This window comes from Anarrhichthys ocellatus, unplaced genomic scaffold, assembly GCF_004355925.1.
Source record: "Anarrhichthys ocellatus isolate YVR2014 unplaced genomic scaffold, GSC_Weel_1.0 scaffold1, whole genome shotgun sequence".
NCBI classification, from domain to species: Eukaryota; Metazoa; Chordata; class Actinopteri; order Perciformes; family Anarhichadidae; genus Anarrhichthys; species Anarrhichthys ocellatus.
In genome coordinates, this window is record NW_022280031.1 from 6,623,976 (window position 1) to 6,645,998 (window position 22,023).

Below are 22,023 nucleotides of genomic sequence, written 5' to 3' on the forward strand. Positions count from 1 at the left end.
TTGAAGATGAGTATCATAATTATTTTTGCTGTGTCGAATTTAGAAATAAGTTAACATGAAAGAAGAGGCATTGTTTGCTTATTAGCACAATAGTTCATTCCTCCCTGCTGCTATAGTCACCTTCACTTCTGGATAAAAGCACACCTGCTAAACACTTAATGCAAAAATAAAGTGACGTTTTCCTTTGAGAGTCGACTTCTCCTCACTTAAGCATATTTGTTGCATAGAAAGTAGTATTATTGTCAAAATCCGCTTACATCATATTACACAACCTAAAAGTTGTCAAATTGTGATAGACTAGTGCAGTACCCATTCGTGGGCGTGGACATTCAGAGTGGACACTGGTTCATTCAACGTTTATTAATATTGTTGCATGTCCAAATTGAACCAACTTCGGTACTGCATGTCCTTCGGTCCCCAGCAATTCATGGTCATGGAATATTTTTAAGAGCATAACTGTACACTGTTTTGGTTGACTACTGCCAAAACTAGTTTACTGCTACTTCCGTCCTGCATGATTGGGAGGATGAGACGCGCTGCAAAGATTGTATTGATCCTCAGAGAGCGGAGGCAGCTCCACAGATTCTAGATGACTGTCTCTCTGGAGCGGTTCAAAAGAACAAGTAGCGCATGTGGGCGGTGTGCAGACTCAGGTCCCAGGGATGTGAGAGAAAGCTGAGATGGAGAGTTTTGTCAATATTACTCACTGGTCCAAGAAATTATCTCACAATGACTACATGGAGATGTATTGGTTGACTCATTTCATTCTAAAATAGAAGAGACGCCCTCACAAAGTATACAGCGTGTTTGAGGTGAGGCTAGAGAGCCTGGGTTTGTTTGCCAGCCTGTCTGCCAAAATGCATTCGCATGGAATCTGGATCTGCAGTGGTTTGAAAAGGCGAGGCGTCAAAGAAATACTACCAAAAAAAGGAAACGAGGGTGTTTTTTTCCCATGTTGATCCACACTCTCCCAAATGAGATGCGCAGTTTGAATTTGTTCCAAGGACAAGCCCACGGTCAACAGCCTAAGTTTTTATTGTTGTTGGACTCCACCCTGGCATTTATCGTTATTGACCGTTTAAATCTAACTTTAGTTATATAACACTGTCAAGAAAAAAATGAACAGTACCCTTTTTCATTTAGCTGTCTAGTTACTGTTTGAACATCTGTTTTTAAATGAATGAATCATACAGGCCTTTATGACAGATAAGCATTTGATGAAGTTTCATATCATAATTGGGCCTCTGCTGTTGTTTTTATGTTTATGTTTTATGGCTCTCCTGGCTGTGTTTTTGTTTGTTTTGCATGTCAGTAGTGATTTTTGAAAGAGGTATCGCATTGCAGAGCAGAATATGAGCCAAAAAACAAAGTTTCATTCTTCTGCTTTTCTTTGTTATTGATTTTGTAGTCTGGTGAGTTTCTCCCAGTCTGTTTGTATTTACTTGTATAGATGTGTTTTGTGTTGTTTGTGCTCCCTACTACCAGTCAAGTCAGTTTTATATATATAGCCCACTTTCACAAATCACAATCAATCAAGATCATTTGTCTCTGAGAGCTTTACAAACTGTACAGCATGCGACATGCTCTATCCTTAGACCTCTACTACCATGATGTCACTGAGATAAATAGAGTTGGGGGTGCTGTGGTTATTTGTGGGTGACAGGCCGGGGGATTACATGAATACTATACTGGGGTTTACTCTGTGTGTTTGTTCATGTGAAGATATCCACACACGTCTGTGCACTGTGCATGTAGACTGATAAATTGGCCAGGCTGATATTAGTTTATCTCAGAAATATTTGTTGGCCATTATGTTGGTAGCAAGAAAGCAATTTCAGTACAGATATGACAAAGATATAACAGAGTTAATTTAGAAAGTGTTGCCAAAGTTTATATTTAAACGGTCTACTCAGTACATATTGTGGTCGCATTTCTTTAAAAAACTAATTTAGGCATCCTTTTCGAAAATGTTTATTTTTTTAAAACTATCATATCTACCTCAAAAATACAGTATTGGTTGGGCTATAATATTGCATGTTGCCCTTGAGCGTACGATTGCGAATCTTATCGTATCAAAGCTGTAACTCACATCCTGTAAAACTTCTATGTGCCACATTGAAATGTTTGACTATGTCATGCTACTATAGTATACTGTGGAGAGGTACTCTGTCCATTCCTGACTTCACGGCCTTGGAGGCAGACAGCAGATGGCAACAGCTAATTGTCCCAGGCCAGACACAGTACCGACAATGCCACCAATTATAGAGGAGAGTGAACACACCACTCCTAAAGTCACAGACTTGTTATGAGTGAGTGAGTTACTGTGTGTGCACATAACTATGGTTCTCTTTTAAACTGTGGTTCTTTGGGTTTGATGTCTTTGGTGCAGATTCTAATGGGCTAATGTGTCCATGTAGCTGAAGGAAGGAAACAATGGAAGTTCTCTTGGCCAAAGATTGCTCAATCTTGAAAACTATTGTTAGGCTGTCTTTTGTTTTGCGTCTTGTGAGATGAGTTATGTGTAACAGCAACTACTGTAGTAACTGGTGGAAGATGTAAGTGATTGAAGTGACTGATTTTCTAGTTCTACATAAAATTAATTGATAACAGCGGTAGTTTGTATTCGCTGTTTGTCCAAAGTCTATCGTTTTTAATTAAATGAATGTGAAGTTATATTGAACGAGTCTAAGCTGTAGTGTGCACATAGTCTGAGTCAACTCCCCACTCAAACCACCATGCGTTCCAATCTTTGGTAAACCAAGTGTAAATTATTGTTTATTTTTGTCTGGGACGGTACTGTCTCTATTTTACATTTTTTGTATCTGAACCTCACCGAGTTCTGTCAATTGCTTCTCACATGATGTTGGATGCAGTTGGCAAATTTGTAATTTCTGTGTATGTACGTTGAGAGCAATGTAAAAACCAGAGTCAAATTCCCTGTATGCGTACGCATACATGGCCAACAAAGCTGATTGTGACTCTGTATGCTATGAGTAATTGAACACTGTGAAGAGTCCAAGTTATATGTGTGTCTGTGTTCGGAGAGGGGTCCTGTGGATTGAAAATCCTTTTCCGTCAAAGCTTTTTCAATAACAAACATTTACATGGTAAAGTACAGGCCTTATCAATCTAACAATGACTCCTTTGCATAAGCACACATAACACATAGTATTTTGAAAGCCTGTATGTACCAGGTAAAATTGATATGGCTCTTCCCCACAGACAATATGCTTCATACAGAGGTGGAAAGTGTACTTTTGTCCACTGAAGGTACAGTGACTTTACTGACTCTTCCTTACCTAAGCATGTCGCCACGTTACTCAGCAGAAAAGAGACAACGTTGTTAAATATCATCTTTCCAACGCAACACTAAAAGGATGAGTTCAAGATGGATTGTCTGAATTGCATTGTGTGTCTCCAGATGCAGAAAATTAAACCTAGCTCTATAGTCTATACTATTCAGTAGACAGTATAATTTTTATTTTGCTGACATTTTACATAGCTAAGAAAATGTGCATAGATTACAGAGAAATGTTCTTGGATTACTGCTCGAATTATTATTTATTATTTTATTTTTTACAAATGACGAACTCTGTCTCTGTCTGCTTACAGACCTGTGTGGTGCATCTGGGCCCAAGCCCCTCAAGCCCCAGAGATCACTTCCAGGGACGCCTGTTTCTCTCACACACTACCCAATCGACCTGCGAACATCCATGGACGAAAAATACAAAGAGATTGCTGAGGTAATAATTCAAATCCACACTAACTACATGAGAGCTTTTAAGTACAGCTAAGCTAAATAATCTTAGCATCCATGCACCAGCTTTCCAGCCATTCAGATATTTGAATTAGCTGTTACTGGTATTTGTTTGTTCAATATATGCCTTGGCTTTTTATGGCTTTATTTGAAGGTAAATATAGCAGGGGGGGGGGGGTTGTGTGAGCCCCAGAGTCCTCCATATCTCCACAGGTGCATGGAAGTGGACCTGTTTTCCTGTTTTATGACACCATATAACATGTGTTTGCACAAAGGAGCTGTTCACACGCAGCATGGCAGAGAGTGAGATGCGAAGCGCACCGTATGAGTTTCCGGAGGACAGCCCCATCGAACAGCTGGAAGAGCGACGGCACCGCCTGGAGAGGCAAATCAGCCAAGACATTAAGTGAGGAAATGCAAACACACTGCACACACAAAGCCAGTTAAATAAACAATTAACATAATCTCTGACAGACAGAGCTCTCCCACTCCCCCACATTTTACACACAGTCTTGCTTTCCCCCATTGCACACATGCTTATCAGCTTCCAACATGCCAGTTTGTGGGCTAACTAACCTCAGCAATCGGCTAACAGGGCTAGCCAGCACATTGCTCCTGTTCTGGTCTTCTTCAATCTTCTTCTATGCAAAACTTTTACGAGGAGGTGGGTTCTGTCTCGGTTGCTGGGGTTGAAGCTATCTGCACCGATAAGCCGATCGTGCAACCTGCAAGCCTCTGTTTACCAATCAGGGTGTACAACTACTAACTTATGATATTATTCTGTTGGTGCCAATCCCCTGGATCACTTAATACCTTATGCTTTGTATGTATATATGTATATATGTAAGTGTATATGTGTGTGAGAGAGAGCTTGTTTGATTGTGTGTGCATATATCTGGTCTCTCTGCCTTTGTGTGCTTCATTTCTTCTCACTACCTCTGATGCCAATCTGCCCCTGCCTTGCCCACGCTATCCTGCGCCGCTGCATATCACCCCAAGGCTTGAGCCAGAGATTTTGCTCCGTGCCAAACAGGACTTCATGAAAATCGACAGTGCTGCAGACCTAGAGTGAGTGAGATCTGCTTCAGTATGTATGGTCTGTGTAGTGATTTTCTTTCAATTCATCTCTATTTGGCTTGTATTCTTAGAAATGTGCATGGCAACTACTTGCCTGAATTTTTTATTATTTATAATTACTATAAACCTATTGCTGTCTAGTCTAAAAGTATTTAGGAATTCTTGGTTGAAAGTGCTTTTCTCCAGAACCACTGACAGATTATCAGAATATTGGGATGGATCACTTCTTCCCCCTGCTGGTGACTAGATGTACGAATCCGTACCTTACTTTTTGCTTTCTACTCTCTCTAAAGACAGCAAGTCTCTCAAGTTTGAAAGTCTATACTCTGTATGTGCATTTTCTATTGATCTTGATTTGACTTCCCCTGTTTACTTGATAATTAAATGTTCTGTGAACCCTGAGAAATCTTACAGTGTGCTCGCTTGGCAGCTCTGTAGGTTAATTATTGTTTCAAAATAAACTGCACTAATGCTGCCATTGCAAATGTATACATTCTATAACATCGGATTATCTTCTCCATCATTTACTTTTCTGCTGCTGCTTATATCCACATATTCTCCATCTCTACATCTTCTCTACATCTGGTATGCTTTTGCCTACCTTTCTCTTGTTTTAAACTCTCCTTCTTACTGTCCGAATCCTTGCAGGTTATTGACGGAGTCGAGTTGGGACACTGATGATGTTGATGATGGCTTTAGGGAAAGGGCATTGCCACTGGAGAGAGAATACCAGCGGGTGTCAATATCTGGGGAGGAAAAGTGTGGGGTGAGGAGCTTTTTTCAAGTGATTTTTTTTTATGTGTTTTTATCAGCAATTAAACTTAAACTCTTGGAAGGTAATCCCATTTTCATTGCTGTGAATTGATATCTTCCCAGGTGCCATTCGTTGACCTGGTTGATGCTGCAAAGTGTGTGGTGAAGGCATTATTCATACGGGAGAAGTACATAAAGCGATCCATGCAATCCTTTTGTAAGACCACAGCTCATGCCCTGCAGGACCTCGGGATGAAGCCTCTGGATCTGACAGACTATGACGATATAGCAGAGACCCCTGTAGATGCTGGTATCTCATGCACACACACCAAACATATTCTATTGCAGTTAGAAATAGCCATGAGTGTTTTGTTGAATTTCACAGAGATGACCATTGTATCGTAAAGAATATTTGATCAGTCAATCGACAAAGAAATAATCAGGATTCAGGATTTTCTGCTTTTCTTTGTCTTGTATGATAGAAAACTGAATATCTTTGCCTTTTGGATGGCTAGTCAGACAAAATAAAGTAATTTAAATCAGGGGCAAAGTTCCAAATGCAGCATTTGCTCCTATGAACCAAACAGTTGAGTATCTTTCCAGTGGACTGTAGTCTTTCTACTCTTCACGGTTTCCCTCTTTATGAAGACAATAGTTACTTATTAGCAAAGTGTTTCAGCTCTCTGCAAGCTTGTCTCATGATATAACTAGGGCTAAGGTAACATCCCACGTTTTGTCTAAAGAGGTTTTCCAGGACCATAACTAATGGGCGTGTTCAAGCTTGAAAAAGCTTGACAGTCTTTAAGGTGAGGCAGGCAACTCATACCTGGGTATATAGTGCATTATGTATATTGACATAGTGACAGCTAGGAAATGCCAGAAAGAAAGTGAAGAACTTGCTAAGATAATCTCCCCCTTAACACCCTAAACTTGTGGGCAACACAATTAAGAAACAAGACACACTCCCTCAACAGCTGTTTTAAAATTTTCTCAAATTCAAATTTAGTTGTGATTCTTAAATGAAAACACAGTAGTCGCTCAGGACCCCTATGTAATACAAACTCCCACACTGTGTCTCATTTATCTGAGCAGTTACCAAGTCATTGTTTATATGACTGTTTTTCCCAGATGCCCCCGTTCACCCACCTGTCTCAAAGACACACCCCTATGACATGGACCCCAAGAATATGCCGGCAGACACAGGATATGGTTGCAAGATGATAAGTGGACTCGTCCACGTCTACAACAAGAAAACCAACATGGACAAGTATGTCTTTGTCCCTGACAACAAGTTAATTAGAAAAAAAAAGGTTGTGTGTTTGTGTTACTTTTATACTGTTCTCCTTTCCAGAAGCACAGAACTGGACCTGCCCTATCCTGACCTGACGGAGTATATTGAAGACATGAATGTTATGATGGCCCTCATTATCAACGGCCCAGTGTGAGTGTTTGATACAATCATTCTACAAATGTCAATGTTAAAATGGTGTGTTTATTTTAAATGAAATATCCCTGTGTTTCCTCTGTATGGTGTCAACAGGAAGTCTTTCTGCTACCGCCGCCTGCAGTACCTGAGCTCTAAGTTCCAGATGCACATCCTGCTGAATGAGATGAAGGAGCTGGCAGCGCAGAAGAAAGTTCCACATAGAGACTTCTACAACATACGAAAGGCAAGAGCCAACCACAGTCAATCTATCGCTACTATTTTGATATCATCCAGTGATTGTTGGTAGTTGACAACATTCTCAAGCTACAGAAATGTGACTTCAACTAGACAAGGACTGAACTTAAGGCTAAGATCAAAGGTCATATCTGCCTCTCACATATTCTGCTCTGCCCTAACTACAGGTGGACACACACATACATGCGTCATCCTGCATGAATCAGAAGCATCTGCTGCGATTCATCAAGAGATCCATGAAGATAAACCCAGAGGAGATCGTTCACATTGAGCGTGGCCGTGGTCAGACCCTCAAGCAGGTGTTTGAGAGCATGAACTTGACGGCCTTTGACCTGAGTGTAGACACTCTCGACATGCACGCGGTGAGACATTATTGTGTGTTCTGTTTGTGCTCCATACCATGTGATCATGGTCCTGTGCCATATAATAAAGAAAGAAAAACAGTAATGGGAGCAGCTGTATCTAACTAAAGTTATGCTAAATATTGCTGACGGACTGTGTACAAAGGAATACTGTGTAATACATTTGATAGAGATAGAAATGAGGTTTGACAGGTTGTGGTTCACTTATCAGGACCGTAACACGTTCCATCGGTTTGACAAGTTCAACGCCAAATACAACCCCATTGGAGAATCCATCCTGAGAGAGATCTTCATCAAGACTGACAACTGCATTGAAGGAAAATACTTTGCACACATAGTCAAGGTGTGAAGTAATTCATATGTAAAGTATTTATGTACCTCATTCAAACATTTTATCAATACATACACAAACTGATGCATTGATATCTCCTGTCACTATTTGTCCAGGAGGTGATGTTTGACCTGGAGGAGAGTAAGTACCAGAACTCTGAGCTACGCCTGTCCATCTACGGTCGCTCCAGGGACGAATGGGAGAAGCTGGCTCAGTGGGCCCTCAAACATCGCGTGTACTCTGATAATGTGCGCTGGCTTATCCAGGTGCCCCGTCTTTTGTAAGTACTCCATCCACTTTGCTTTTTCCTTGAAGCTGTACTGTTGTCAGGGGTGGTCAAAAATGTGGTTGTAATGAGAGCACGAACCAAAAGGAATGAATTGGTCTAATTTCTGAGGTTATGTCCTTGTATGAGAGACTAGATGCTCCTCAACTAGTGCAGACATTGTTACCTCCTCTGGCCTCTACAATTAAACCTATATTTGAAATGTATTGGTCTTCACTCACTACCTCTCCAGTGATGTTTACCGAACAAAGAAGAAGCTGGCAAATTTCCAGGAGATGTTGGAGAATATCTTCATGCCTCTGTTTGAAGTCACGATCAACCCGCGCAGTCACCCTGAGCTGCATCTCTTCCTGGAGCATGTGAGTATCACTTCACAAGAAATCCAAAGCTATCCTGATGATTCTGCCGTTTGTTTCTATCATGTTTGTTGCACGTGTGTCCACAGGTGGTGGGCTTTGACAGCGTGGACGATGAGTCTAAACCTGAGCAACACATCTTCAATCTTGACAGTCCGCTGCCAGAAAACTGGACAGAAGAAGACAACCCACCTTACTCCTACTACCTCTACTACACCTATGCCAACATGACTGTGCTCAACCACCTGCGAAGGTATGGCCCAGCTGGAATCGTTTATAACACACAAGAAACAAGAATTAAGTTTTAATGTTGTTTTTGTAAATATATTTGACTGACACAGGCAGAGAGGCTTTCGCATGTTTGTGCTGCGACCTCACTGTGGGGAGGCGGGGCCGATCCACCACCTGGTGTCAGGTTTCATGTTGTCGGAGAACATCTCCCATGGACTGCTGCTCAGAAAGGTCAGGAGAGGTCATCCTGGACTGCTTCTAAAAGACCGCTATGTTTAGTTTGACCATATTGAAATAACATTGTTCTTATAAGGGCTAGCTGTGTTCTAAAACTAATTTGGAAAGCTTGCTTAAAGATTTCATCTTTGTTGAATTTCCCCTTCTTGCAAACCTGATGGCATCAGAAAGCGTAATTAAATTATTTAAACTATTGAATTGGACTGCAATATAATTTGGGAAGCACAAAGAGATATACACAAACGATTGGGTACAGCACGGCCGTACATACTGTGCATATAGATTTAAGATTACATTTGTCTCTCATGCTCTCTCTCTATTTGATAACCATCAGGCCCCGGTGCTGCAATATCTTTACTACCTGGCTCAGATTGGCATCGCCATGTCCCCACTGAGTAACAACAGCCTGTTTCTCAGTTACCATCGCAACCCTCTGCCAGAGTACCTGTCCAGAGGCCTCATGATCTCTCTGTCCACTGATGATCCTCTTCAGTTCCACTTCACCAAGGTCAGCGTGAAGGACGTTTGTCTGACTGTACACATGCCCTCCATTTAAGGTAGACCATGTAAAACGATGGTCAGAAGTGAAGAGGCTCTGTGTGTTTTTCCGGATCCAGGAGCCTCTGATGGAGGAGTACAGCATCGCTACTCAGGTGTGGAAACTAAGTTCCTGTGACATGTGTGAGCTGGCAAGAAACAGCGTCCTAATGAGTGGGTTTTCACACAAGGTAAGCTAGTTTGTAACTCTTCTCATTTTGTGTATTTAAACAGGTGGCATACTCTCACTTTATTACAATCTAATGCAATTCAATACAACCGCTCTGCCATTAACTCATCCTATTATGAAGTTTAAAATGTTCAGTTTTTGGTTACCCCGACAGAAATGCATCAATTACATGTTTTGTTAGATGTGGTGTTCTACTAGACGACATTATAATAAGAGATGTTTCTAATTGTTGGTCCTCCCTATTTATAAACAAGACGGTGAAACCCATATGAAGGGCAGATGAGGTGGTTTGCTTCAGAAAACATAAAGAGGGAATGTCTTTCTGTGTTTTACTAGTATCTGAGCTTCCACCTCATGTAGCTTCTCTTAATTCCAGGCCAAAAGCTACTGGCTGGGCCCCAATTATTCTAAGGAGGGTCCTACGAGCAACGACATCCGTCGTACCAACGTCCCTGACATCCGCGTGGCGTACCGCAGCGAGACGCTCTCCGAGGAGCTTCAGCTCATCACTCACGCAGTGTGCACTGAAGAGCTGGACACCATCAATGAGGAGGACTCTCTGTCGATGGGCCCTCTCCCGGAACAACGCTGAAGTCGCAATATCCAGGACTTGTCCTGTGAACCCTCAACCCTGTGGTCCACCCAGCATGACACTGAAGAGGCGTGGTGTGAGAGTAATTCACCACCAACCATCACTATAGAAGTATGCCGCACACACAGCTACACAGCTCCCCAAAAGCCAAGGATACAGAGCTTTCCAGAGCACGTCAGCTTCTACATTCTTCCTTTTCTTGTGTTTGAATCATTTTTAGGTTTCAGGAAAGGACTTTAACCCCATATCATTAAAGTTCCAACTACATAGTCAGTGTTTTCCCAAACCTTTGTTTCTGCTTTTCTTCGTGGCATGTTCAGTCTCAGTCAGCGTAAGGAAGGTTAGCAGAGAAGACCACCACCAGTGATTCTTGTGAATGAAAAGCAGAGAAACACTCGCCAGAGACGCTTTAGAGCAATGTTGTCTTTATTTCTTAGTCCATGACCAGCCTGTCCTTCCAAAAGCTATCAGATGATCCCTGTGAGCGACATGTTGTATTTCACCTGACACATTACATAGCATGTAGTATCTCTTTAGGATCTGTGTACTACAGAAACACTGACAACCAGCACATTTAAACTCTCTTTGCTGCAAACCTGCTCTGAACGTTTCTTATCTTCCACTATACAGTCATGCTACTTAACTGAACCCAGTGCATCGATCATCTTTATTATACAACCGTATAGTGAAGCATTACGGATGTGGTTTTATTGAAATAATACAGGTCAGGGTTGGAAGCACAAAACAAACTTTGACAGGTTTCATGTTTTAAGCTACTTCACGGTTGCGCAAAGCTCGAAGATGTACAGTAACTGAATCAGAGAGAAGAGAATGTAGCTTCTGTCTGAATGCTGCAGTTCTGGATATCAGCCATGCATTGTGCTTAGTTTCAGATCATTTATTTGCCAAATGCACACAAAGAATCATTGTTCCGTGATTTTAATGAGCTCAGAAAGTGACAACTAAGGGAGAAAGTCCCTCGAGTCAGTACTAGAAGCAGACGTCCTGGTGGTCGACTGCAGACATTCCACGAAGCAAACAGTCGTCTTTAGCTACAAATGAATCCAGTAAATGTTGGAAATCATCTTTGTTTTATGGTGTATTTCTACCAACTTCCGATGTAGAAGATATAAAAGGTAAAAGGGGGAATGGGCATAATAGATTGGAACCACAGCACAAATAAGTTTGATGGATTCAGCATCGTCTAAGAGTAACTCTTAAAGTTACCTCACGATGTCTATGAATATATGGACCTTAGCTTTCCTCCTTTTGTCCCTGATTTCATTCATTCCTTATGGACAAACTAGAAAGTCATGGATTTGTTTCCCCCTTTGCATGCAGTGCACTGTACATATGCACTAAGCCAAAACGTCACCGTGCCTTTTCATTTTTAGCTTTGCCCAGTTCTGGTCACCTGGATTGCATAATGTTTTCCCCAGTCATGGACAGTAGGCCTCTATGCTGTTGTAATATCCACACCGACGGAACTGAAACCACCTAGCTGCATGCTCGGTGTAAAATAGCTTTTTACCATGGCCTTCGTTTGACATGAAAAATTGACTTGTTTGTAGTACTCAGCGAGTGTTTTTTTGTTTTTTGTTGCGCATGGCTGCATGAGTAATGGATGGCAGGAAATAATGAGTTGTTTACAGCGAGCTGTAATGTAAAGCATCTTGACTAATTCAGGGCTGCCTACCAGCTTTTCGAGTCAAAAGTGTGTTTGCAGTAAACAGATTTAAATTCAGCGTTGTTCACCATGTGGAAAGGAGCAAACCATGCTGGGACATGGTTAAGAATGTTGCCTGGTTCTTGTAGCATTTCTTCTGTTTTAAACCCGCCCCCAAATGTGATCAAAGCTGGGATCACATATTGTATTGAACAGCACCCCCATCTTCACGTTATCACACCGCTCTACCTGCCGCTGGACACGGTCCAACGTCCCATCAAACTGTGAGCATTCTTCTCAAACCTAGATGCTGCTGTTGAGTAATATTTGAATCTGAAAATGTCAGCCTTGTTATTTGAATAACCAGCATCAGTATCTCTACATGTTTTGCTTTATAGATGATTAGGGTGAAAGATGAGAACCTGCATTTTGTTCAGCAACAATACAGCAGCTGTGTGTTCAAGGGTTGCACCCGAGTTGTGCGCTGAACATGGTGAGATGTGCGTGTTTGTTGGATTTCATGTATAAAGTGTATTTTTTTAAGGGGGATATAGAGATAAGAAATTTTATATTCACACTATATTGATGTCAAGGTTCAGCACTTAGTGTTGTTGCCGTTGATCATTGTGAATTCACATTATGTCATGAAAATAGTTTTTTAATACGGCTTTATTGTTGTTAGTCTTTTTCATTTCTTAATCAGACACAATCTTTGAATGTCTGTCCCGTCTGTTATTATTTTACAGTCGCTTCTTCACACTTTGTTTTTTATTCCTGATCATTCTCAGTTCATTATTCATTATTGTTCAGTAGCTACATGACAGATACCCATTCCAACACCAACCTACACACGCACACACACATAAAAACTACCCCTCATTTTTATGTCACTTCAATAGAGTTAGCTTTTTCTGATTGGGGGATTTTTGGTTGCAAAGACTCATTGCAACCATTGATCTCCAATAGCATCATTCCATAGGCGGAAGCACAAAGGATAATTATGTTCAAGTATTGCAGCTTCCTTCTGTTAGTGGCCTTTCTTAGTTTGAATGTTTAGCAGCCATATCTTTCAACATTTTGTGAGGTAATTATGGGAATAAGTGTTTGATGACGACGCTTTATCACTGAGAGACGATTATAATCTGACCGAAACCTTTTCCATTCATTCATCTTTACAACTGGTTGTTTATACTGTATTTGTGTCCCCTTCATGGTTTCATATTGTCTTTTACATTTACCACGGAGCCACTTGTCTGCTCTCACAACATCGTGCAGTCTAGTCTACCTCACGAATATTAATCTCTGATAGTTGTCATGCTGGTGCTCCGTGTTGTCCTTAGCAACAGCACACCACAACTAATGATTATTTTCTAGGGCCGTCCTCGACCAAAGACATTTTTTAGTCGTCTGACAGTCATACGATTTTATCAACTAATTGATTAGTTGATTTAATTTAATCGACAGATCTGTAAACCTGAGTTCTCCACAAAGAATCAGAGAAAAGCACCACTTTGAATCTTTTGTTTACCAGAGAAGTGCTCATAAGTATCTTAAGATAATTTATTTAACATGAAAAGGCGTCGCAAAATGACTAATCAACTCAAGAAATGTTAGTCAACTAGACCAAAATGACTGATTAGTCGACGAATCAACTAAGAGGGGGCAGCCCTATTTTTTTTTTTTCCATTCATTAATTATTTTTATTGTTTTGTCTGTAAAATAGAAAACTATAAAAAATGTTAATCAAAATTCTGTGTAATGATGTATTCAAGTTTATTTCAGTTGAACAGTCCACTACTCATCATAGACAACTAAGAGAAAGCAACACATGTAATTTCACATTTGAGAAGCTTGAACCAGTACATTGGTCGTTTTTACTTATTTAATCATCACAATTGTTGCTTATTATTTTTCTGACGATCAACTGATCGATTAATCCCTGGAGATAATGGCGCATGAGAAGTGATTCACAAGAGATAAAAGGCTGAGACCATTTAAAGATACGGTTTTCTCTGAGAAGTCACAGTGATTTTGTTTTTGGATGTCAACACAAAAACCAACCAGTTATTCAAATAGGACAGATTTATTGTTCACATTGATTTCTTTCTATTTACTAGCTTCATCGTGCATTAATTACCAAACAAACTATTCTGATGCTCACACTCGAGATATTTCTCTTTGTTCAGCTGATATTTTTCTCATAAAGTATCTTTGTTTTTACATAATCTTGTCTCTTACTGACATGGATTTAGACTTTTTCCTCATTTTATGTCCATTGATCTGTAGCCATATTATTGCCTGAAATGGATTGCCAGTGTTTAGCAGATGCTTCTGATAAGGTTCAAGTGTAATGTCTGAACAATGAAATAAAGCATGTTTATTCACTAAAACGCTGTGTCCGACAACTTTTATTTACAGGTTATATTACGACCACATATATTAGGCATTTTGCTTTCCCCATTTTGTGTTACATAACTTAGGCACATTGCTAAATGTCTTACTATACACTGTAATCATAGTATTGCTGGATACATTGTCTAAATGCACTTTAACACTTCATCTAATAACTTGTCAACTGATTTTAGGACATTTTTAAATGACAACTTGACTAATATACATTTCAAAATGACATTTATATTATTTGCTACAAGGTTTCGGAGGATATTATATTGTGCCAAACAAGCTGTAAACTTAACCTCACTTTTAATTGCTTAATATTATCTGAAAGCTCACAGTATTTGGTGACATTGGTGACTTGTTTCGGACCATGATGATTTCTTATTCTCCTCTGATGTTCTCTTGTTGGTCTCTTTTTAAATGGCAACCTACAGTGTTGAAACACAAAAGAGTCAGAGGGGTTTGTTTACACCAGAGTGGAGACAAATGAAGCTGCACTGTGTGAGTCACTTACAGCCATGGCAGACTTGACCGCTTGTAACTGGAAGAAGACTCGCCCCCCTTCCTCTTGACACACGGTCTTCAGTTCCTCTCTGGTCATCCCCAGCAGCATAGAGCCGCTCAGCCCGCCCAGACAGCGAACAGTGCTGCAAGAGATAAGTAACATTGATCTGTTTATAATCACTTCTGGGGTTCATTCTAACAGGTACTACTTAACAAAAATGAAATGTGTGTTGGTTAAGTGCAGCTGTTTTAAGTTGCCACTGAAGTTAATTTGAAAAAAAAAAAAAACAGCAAAGTATTTAGTATTGCACCACAAAATTGTAATATCAACTGTAAAACTCAAAGCAGAAGAGGTCATGTTTGTCCCTAATAAGGCTCCTCAAACACTGGATCCTACATCTCCCATAATGCAACTCAATAGTGTCTTTCACTAAACCCACCTGCATCATAAATGCCTACTTATTTCTAACCACAAACCTCGAGTTTGCAATATAGGCTTTCTGTTCAAGTCAGTCATAGACTCAACCTCCAATGATGCATTTACATACAGCTATAAATATTTACGGTTGTTTAATCGAGTATACTTTTTGTGAGAGACAGCGCCTCATAGATTTGACTAGGTTTTATTTATCAAATTTAATTAATCAGTCAAATATAGCTTTATTGTAAACGTTAATTCAATACTAAATTGAATGACTGTATGTACTTACATTTTACTAAAGCCCTTGTCTTCCAGCCAGGCTTTCACTTCTGCAGGCTTGGTCTTCTTTGTGAGGACAGGAGAACCTCCAGTATGCTGAGAAAATGTAATGATAATGCAATGTGATTTTACTGTTTGAGAAGAAGTGTGACCTGAGACTGTTTTCGGGCAGTGAAGTTGCTGCTTTCCTTCACTGTCATTCCCAGGATCCCCCAGTGACTTTGGCTTCCTTTAATAGCGGGTTTAAAGTTACCTGTGGTGTGTCAGCCTCGATATGTTGCTTGTCATGAGCCTCCAGGACATTGTTGGGGACAAAGCCCTCCTCCCCTCCCCTGTTCCTCACTTTCCACCACTGCTTCGACACGTCCAGCAGCTGTGGATGGAGAAAGAAAAGACTAGCTGCAGTCTTGAAGAAATATGTGCATGTTGTTTTCTCTTTTGCCACTATGATGGAACAGAAAGAGCAGTTGTTTCATGTCCCTAACTCACCTCAACTATTTCTCCTTTTCTGACGGTGAGCTCTCTGTGGTTTCTTGAGATGAAGTCATTCATAACATGCATGCAACGCAGTTTTGACTCACGTGAGCTGAAAAACACAAAGGGCATCAAAACTGTAAAACATTCACATGATATTGAGTTATACTTTATGTGCTTGTGCGTACCGTGTCTTTCGCGAGGGGAGAAGCGGTGGTGTCCACTTGGTGGAAGTCTACACAAAAAGAGGACATGGTCTTGTTATGTTTTTCATCTTTCTCCATCTTCTCTCCAAACTAGCCGTCTATCAGCGCTGGTGTCGTACTGAATGTTTGATGTGAAGGTTTACCTGGCTGGGTGCAGGTTGTTGATGCTCCTGCCTTCTCATAGGTCCACTGGGTTCAGGTGCTGCAGTCACCTCAAGAGGCTGCCAGCCATCAGAGAACTCCAGAGTGTATGTCGGGATGTCCTCGTCGTCTTCTGGCCATCTGGTGCTGGTGATATTGTCAAAATCAAAACTGATTATCATCCTTCCACACAGCAGTCTGATATATTTGACTAGACCCTAAGTGTATAAGCAGTAGTCCATTGGCTGAAGAAGTACTCAAATACGTAAAAGTACTTAAGTAAAAGTACCAATGCAACAACGTCAGAAATATTACATGTACAAGTCTGGCATTCAAAATCCTAGTTCAGTAAACTAATAGCTTTTAAAGTAAAAGTACTCATTCCACAGACAATTAGCCCAAGCATAATTGTAGTGTAGTAGCCAGTGAACCCAATTTTAACTTCTTTATGTCCAGTTAGGTAGTTTAGTCCAGTGTTTGTCCTCCAGAGTCACAAGTTCTGCTACACAAATTAATATTAACTTTATGGATTTTTCTAAAATCTTTACTATTTGAAATGGGCCTTGCACAGTTAATTTAAATGAGAAGTTTAAAGGGGAAATTTCTCTTTAGTGGGAATGCTAACAACTCATAGACATCTGAAATGTTGACATGGGGCCCCAATTACACAAAGGAATAGGAACCACTGGTTTAGTATCTAACAATAAGTAGTAAGTTACACTCTTATTGTATGTTTTTGAATCTCTTTAACTGCCAAATGAATGTAATGCAGTGAAAAGTACATTTTCCTCAGCAATATAAAGTAGCATAAAATGGAAACACTAGAGTAAAGTACAAATACTTCTAAACTGTTCTTAAGTAAAGTACTTGTACTAAGTTTCCCCCACTGCAGATGTGGAGTGAGGTGAAGCTTAGATTTTGGTCCAACACTGTCCAGTGTCTCACCTGGGGATGTTCCAGGCGTCTCCTAGAGACTGCCACAGCTGGTCCTCCTCTGTGGAGGCTTCTTCACTCAGGAGACGGATACACTGAGGCGTCAGCAGCGGTGCAATGATGTTCTGAGGCAGCTCCTCAGCGCAGTGAGATGTCACCTGTAGAAGAAAAGTACAACTCACTTTGTTGTGCAGTAGTCATGTAATTAGGCCAAGTGCACGGCCACAGAGGGTGTCTGCACACTGGATTACAAGAAGGGTGTAGATAATACACGTTAAAGGCTGAACTAATCACACATAACATAATGCATTCTTTCAAAAAAGAAGACAAGAGAACAGGGTTTTAGGTGTATTTTTTTAAATCTTTTTAACAGGGATTATAAATTCTAAAAATCATACAATATATGTGTTAAAGTTAAATTTTAAGAGATGTAGTCACTTACGAATGCTAATGCGGAGAATAAGGAGTGAACAAATTCAGGAGCGCTGGGATTATTAATCATTCCATTGAGCTCCCCCTGTCGAGGGAAACATTTTACTGTTACATGTACTGTACACTTCAGAGTGAACAGGAGTAACATTCACTGTGATGATACTCTGCAAATTAAGGACACATACCAAAAGGTTGAAACCAAATTTGATCTTTTGGAAACACTCTTCAAATTCTGCTGCAGGGGGCATACCGTCCATGGCTAAAGAACCAAAATAAATACATAATGAAGACTCACAACTGATGGATTTTTTTTTTATAGAATTCACATTTTAAAACAGAATATTCCTTTACAAATTATCTTCCTTTATTTCCTGCATTAAGTTACCTTTTCCTTTTTTCTTTTTATTCTTTTTCTTTGTATTTTTAGCTGCTATTGCAGCTACTTTTCCCATGAAGACTTCGATGTCACTTAAAACATGATTCAAGATATCCTGTAAAGAACGAAAGAAGAAGAAAGTCATTTACACATTCCTTTTCTTGTAAATGTTACTAAAATGTACTAATGACCAACTATGTCACAGGTTATACACTCACTGCATTCCTGTCCAGGTCTGTGTATGGGCGTGGGGTAGACAGAGGTTCTTCTTCGTTGGTTGAGTGCTGCGGGGATGGCACCTCCTCTCTGGGAGCGGGGGCCTCCTCCTCCTCCTCCTCCTCCTCCTCCTCCTCCTTCTGAGGCACAAACGGTTCACGCTCAGGGACGTCATCATCTTCTGTATGGACAAAGAAGAAGGAAGGTTTGTGTTGATTTTGACGATATCATTAATAATCATATCAACAGTTATATATCTCCTGTCACTGACTCACCATAGTCAGGAGCCATCCATGGGGGCATCTGCTCTTCAGGTTCATTATACTTTGCAGCGTTAGGAAGGTGTTTCATTCCCTGACGTCCTGCCAGTAGTCCTGCATTCCTGCTTCAAAAAGTGTGAGAGGCATTGTGAGGAATAAAATGAAAGAATCAACTTTCAGGTATTTGTTCTCACTGACTTTAAGTTCTTACCCGATGCTTGAATCATGACTCCCGCGCGACAAAGCTCCTGAGAGATCCCTTTGAACATAGTCAGCCTGTGAACAACAACAACAAAAACAAACATTAACTCACTCATTTACTTAATTTAACAGTCACAGTTAGATTGATTTCTATGGGTTTGTCCTCACCCTGACATCCTCACACTGAAACATGAAGACAGTGGTGTTGTGTTTTCTCCCGAGCCGGACCGACACTGTGAGCAGGGATTTAAACACTCCAGCGTCAAGCACAGCCTGCAGCTCCAGGATGTCGTCGAAAGCCATGGACTCCAGCGTCTCCTGAGAAAACAGAACACATTGATACACATAAAACCATGTCGTAGACCTCTGCACATACTGTACATTTATATTAAAGAAGAAACCAGCATAAAGTATATTCAAGTTCAAATGTATTGTTGAAGTTCAGTATTCAATTGAGTTGAGATCTGTTGACTGTGAAGGCAATAACATAACGTGACGTGATGTAACATAACATAATCTTTGGTCATGCTCGTCTAACTATTCAGTGATCCTTTATTCCCTGGGTGGAGTCATTGTCATCCTGGAAGAGACGATCAGATTAGAATTTCAGACTTGTCACCTGTCTGTAGGCCTCACATGCTGCTTACCTTGGTTTCAATGTCTGTGAGCAGCAGGTTGGCGCCTCGTACCTCCAGCAGCATGTTCTGACCCCACACACGACCCATCCCGTCCAGCACTTTCAGCCGCTCCACACAGTCTTCTATGCTTCTCAAGCCCTTCCCATCCAGGCCACAAGTGAACAAGTGCTGCAGCAGCAGAGAGACATTAAAACACAACATTAAGCATGGCATGATTCAGAAATGGTCATATTCGTATGGATAATGTTATACCTCCACTCTGTATTGAAATTTGTTCATCATCTTGTTTACTGATACTGCATACTCCATCCTTTGCACTGTTAATCATAAACGAGAGCTCAGTGTTAGTCATGAAAATGAACAGAACATCCACAGGTGTAACCACTGAATATGTTGAGTACAGGGGTGTTAACTTACAGTAAATTGACTTTGCACTGGGCCTCGACAGACTTGACACCTGTGATGACACCTCATCAATAGAGAAGCCACTGTCACAACAAATGCAAGCAAGTTACAACATTGATCATCTGCGATGAATAAAGTAATGAATGAAACAATCAATTGATACATCAACAACGTAAAATTGTGAAAGCCATACTTGGACTGGATTGATCCTGTCCAGCTGCTGGTGTCGTTGCCAAAGGGACTGTTACTTCTGAACATGTTCAGCACTGAACTAACACACCTGCCCTATCATACATGATATGAGTTATACACACCATAAATCTGTAATGTCAGTGGTATGAGCTGTGTCAGCAACCTACATCGGAAATAAATCTATAACTCGTTTATTTTGGGAAGTTTGTCGGCCATCAGTGTTTATTCAAAGCAAACAGAAGCTTAAAAAACTCAACTTTTGTTGAGTTTTAATTGAAAAAAACACAACTTTTACGACTGTCAAAAGCAAAATGAGCCTTTGCTCAAACAACACCTTCATTATTAGCAATAAATAAAAAAACAGATGTTGATAGTCATCAACTAGTTACAGTCACCTAGCAACACAGCTCTGTGACCCACCTAACGACGACATCTTTATGGTGCTGTTGGAAGATTCCAAGGGTTTTGTATATTTTAAAGACTGTCTGTGTCTAACACAAGTGAAGATAGAAATAGTTAACAGTATATAAAAACAAAAAGGTAAATTATCTCTTTCAATACAATAAAACACATTTGTCAAACACAGAAGCTGAATGAATGGTTAAGTTCATTCTACGGTAAGTCAGAAAAGTACAAAAATATTTTTTTTATAATTAAATCTGTTTTCAAAATCCTATGTAATAAAAGGTCCTTTAGACCGAAAGCTAAAAAATAAAGTGTTCATCTTAATGTTCTCTGCATTTAAGTGTGCGGATATCCGTTCTACCAGTTTGAGCTTTTTTGATACTTCCAGCACCTTATTTAAGATAAAGCCGGGTGAAGCGGTGGTTATCCTGCATTCACTATAAGGAATAAAAGGAAGATCGTGGTGATGTCGAGTTCGTTTGAATTGTGTTAAATGAAATGCGAACACGTAACAAGCATCAAGTACAGATCACATACACATATAACAAAGACATATCCAGTTTATGGTGGAGATTCAAAGTCAAAAGCTCTTACCTTTGATATCCGGTAGATGAATACTGTTGTATTATTTAGAAGAAATACAAATCATAGTTTAACCCTGTACTTCAGTCAACGACAAACACCCAAGACTTCCTCATAAAGGAGAAGGACAAAGTCCACTGTCAGTAGCAAAGTGATCTGTGGGATTCCGAGTTCACTCAGATAAGGGTGTGAGACCTTTAGTGTGGCATCCCGTCTGAGCAAAGGTTAACAGATATGGAGGAAATCATCCTGGAAAAGCTTAAAGGTCTCCAGCTCTATAAATAGATTTTGGGGCCCATCAGCATTTTGTTATTTTTCCATCTTACAATGTTGTGTGATTACAAGTATTGAGCTATAATGCTCCAACTCCTCCTCTGATTCTTGTTCCTCATTAAAAACACACAATGCGTGCATCATATCATAGATAACTGCCTTCAACTCGTCAGGTTCACGCTACAGTGAATTAAAATACCTACAGAGAAAGAAGAGAAAAAGTGCAATGCAGTATTTATATTTACTCTTACTCACTTCTATACCGAACGTGTCATATCTTTGTAACTCTACCATTTTATTGTACTTTAGTTATATAAATGTAAAGGAAAATCTACTGAAGTCAGGTTTATTTAGATGCAAAATCCAGTTTTAAATACTTCCATGTGTCTTCCCAAATAACCACTTCTTCATATATTGTAAATGTGAGGGCATTACCAAAGAAAGAGCAGTTAGGAAATGTAGGCGGTTTAGGAACAGTGTTGTCAAGTTGTAGCACTTCACATGTCAGTACTGTGTCCATCCACCTGGCAGACTGGCTCCACAATAAAACCCTAATCTCATGATTTGTAATGTCACACAGACAAACATTAACCAGAACACTTTCCTTGATGTAATGAACCCAGTAAACAACA

At 40.2% G+C, this 22,023-nt stretch overlaps 2 protein-coding genes across 11 annotated transcripts in view; one reads left to right on the forward strand and one right to left on the reverse strand.

Annotated features, from left to right (window-relative positions):
• Positions 1-14,446, forward strand: part of ampd2a (adenosine monophosphate deaminase 2a) — a 27,746-nt gene extending 13,300 nt beyond the window's left edge. For 5 of the 7 annotated variants that reach the window (XM_031864838.1, XM_031864912.1, XM_031865095.1 and 2 more), the window contains 17 exons: positions 3,613-3,743; positions 4,033-4,163; positions 4,757-4,825; positions 5,483-5,600; positions 5,711-5,897; positions 6,716-6,854; positions 6,939-7,028; positions 7,128-7,257; positions 7,436-7,630; positions 7,842-7,973; positions 8,078-8,241; positions 8,480-8,606; positions 8,693-8,856; positions 8,945-9,065; positions 9,406-9,579; positions 9,689-9,799; positions 10,175-14,446. In XM_031864838.1, the coding sequence (XP_031720698.1) occupies positions 3,613-3,743; positions 4,033-4,163; positions 4,757-4,825; positions 5,483-5,600; positions 5,711-5,897; positions 6,716-6,854; positions 6,939-7,028; positions 7,128-7,257; positions 7,436-7,630; positions 7,842-7,973; positions 8,078-8,241; positions 8,480-8,606; positions 8,693-8,856; positions 8,945-9,065; positions 9,406-9,579; positions 9,689-9,799; positions 10,175-10,390 (2,399 nt within the window). In that variant the 3' untranslated portion in view covers positions 10,391-14,446. The remainder of the gene's footprint in view (positions 1-3,612; positions 3,744-4,032; positions 4,164-4,756; positions 4,826-5,482; positions 5,601-5,710; positions 5,898-6,715; positions 6,855-6,938; positions 7,029-7,127; positions 7,258-7,435; positions 7,631-7,841; positions 7,974-8,077; positions 8,242-8,479; positions 8,607-8,692; positions 8,857-8,944; positions 9,066-9,405; positions 9,580-9,688; positions 9,800-10,174) is intronic. The other 2 variants (XM_031864671.1, XM_031864756.1) reach the window with 2 other exon arrangements.
• On the reverse strand, positions 13,492-21,338 carry eps8l3a (EPS8 signaling adaptor L3a). Of its 4 annotated transcripts, none has more exons than XM_031865409.1 (20): positions 21,131-21,338; positions 20,133-20,219; positions 19,952-20,022; positions 19,787-19,851; positions 19,544-19,702; positions 19,065-19,214; positions 18,907-18,971; positions 18,711-18,820; positions 18,438-18,616; positions 18,229-18,334; positions 18,029-18,102; positions 17,854-17,928; positions 17,424-17,569; positions 16,481-16,625; positions 16,320-16,366; positions 16,147-16,243; positions 15,911-16,030; positions 15,668-15,753; positions 14,968-15,100; positions 13,492-14,881 (listed from the first exon to the last, which is right to left on the reverse strand). In XM_031865409.1, exons 2-20 carry the CDS (start codon positions 20,195-20,197, stop codon positions 14,870-14,872), a joined length of 1,905 nt encoding a protein of 634 aa, XP_031721269.1. In that variant the 5' UTR covers positions 20,198-20,219; positions 21,131-21,338; the 3' UTR covers positions 13,492-14,869. The 4 variants fall into 4 exon arrangements, with proteins under 4 accessions (XP_031721269.1, XP_031721184.1, XP_031721096.1 ...); XM_031865324.1 differs by having other exon boundaries at positions 20,133-20,224; XM_031865236.1 differs by having other exon boundaries at positions 20,133-21,338.
• Positions 21,339-22,023: the final 685 nt, after the last annotated feature.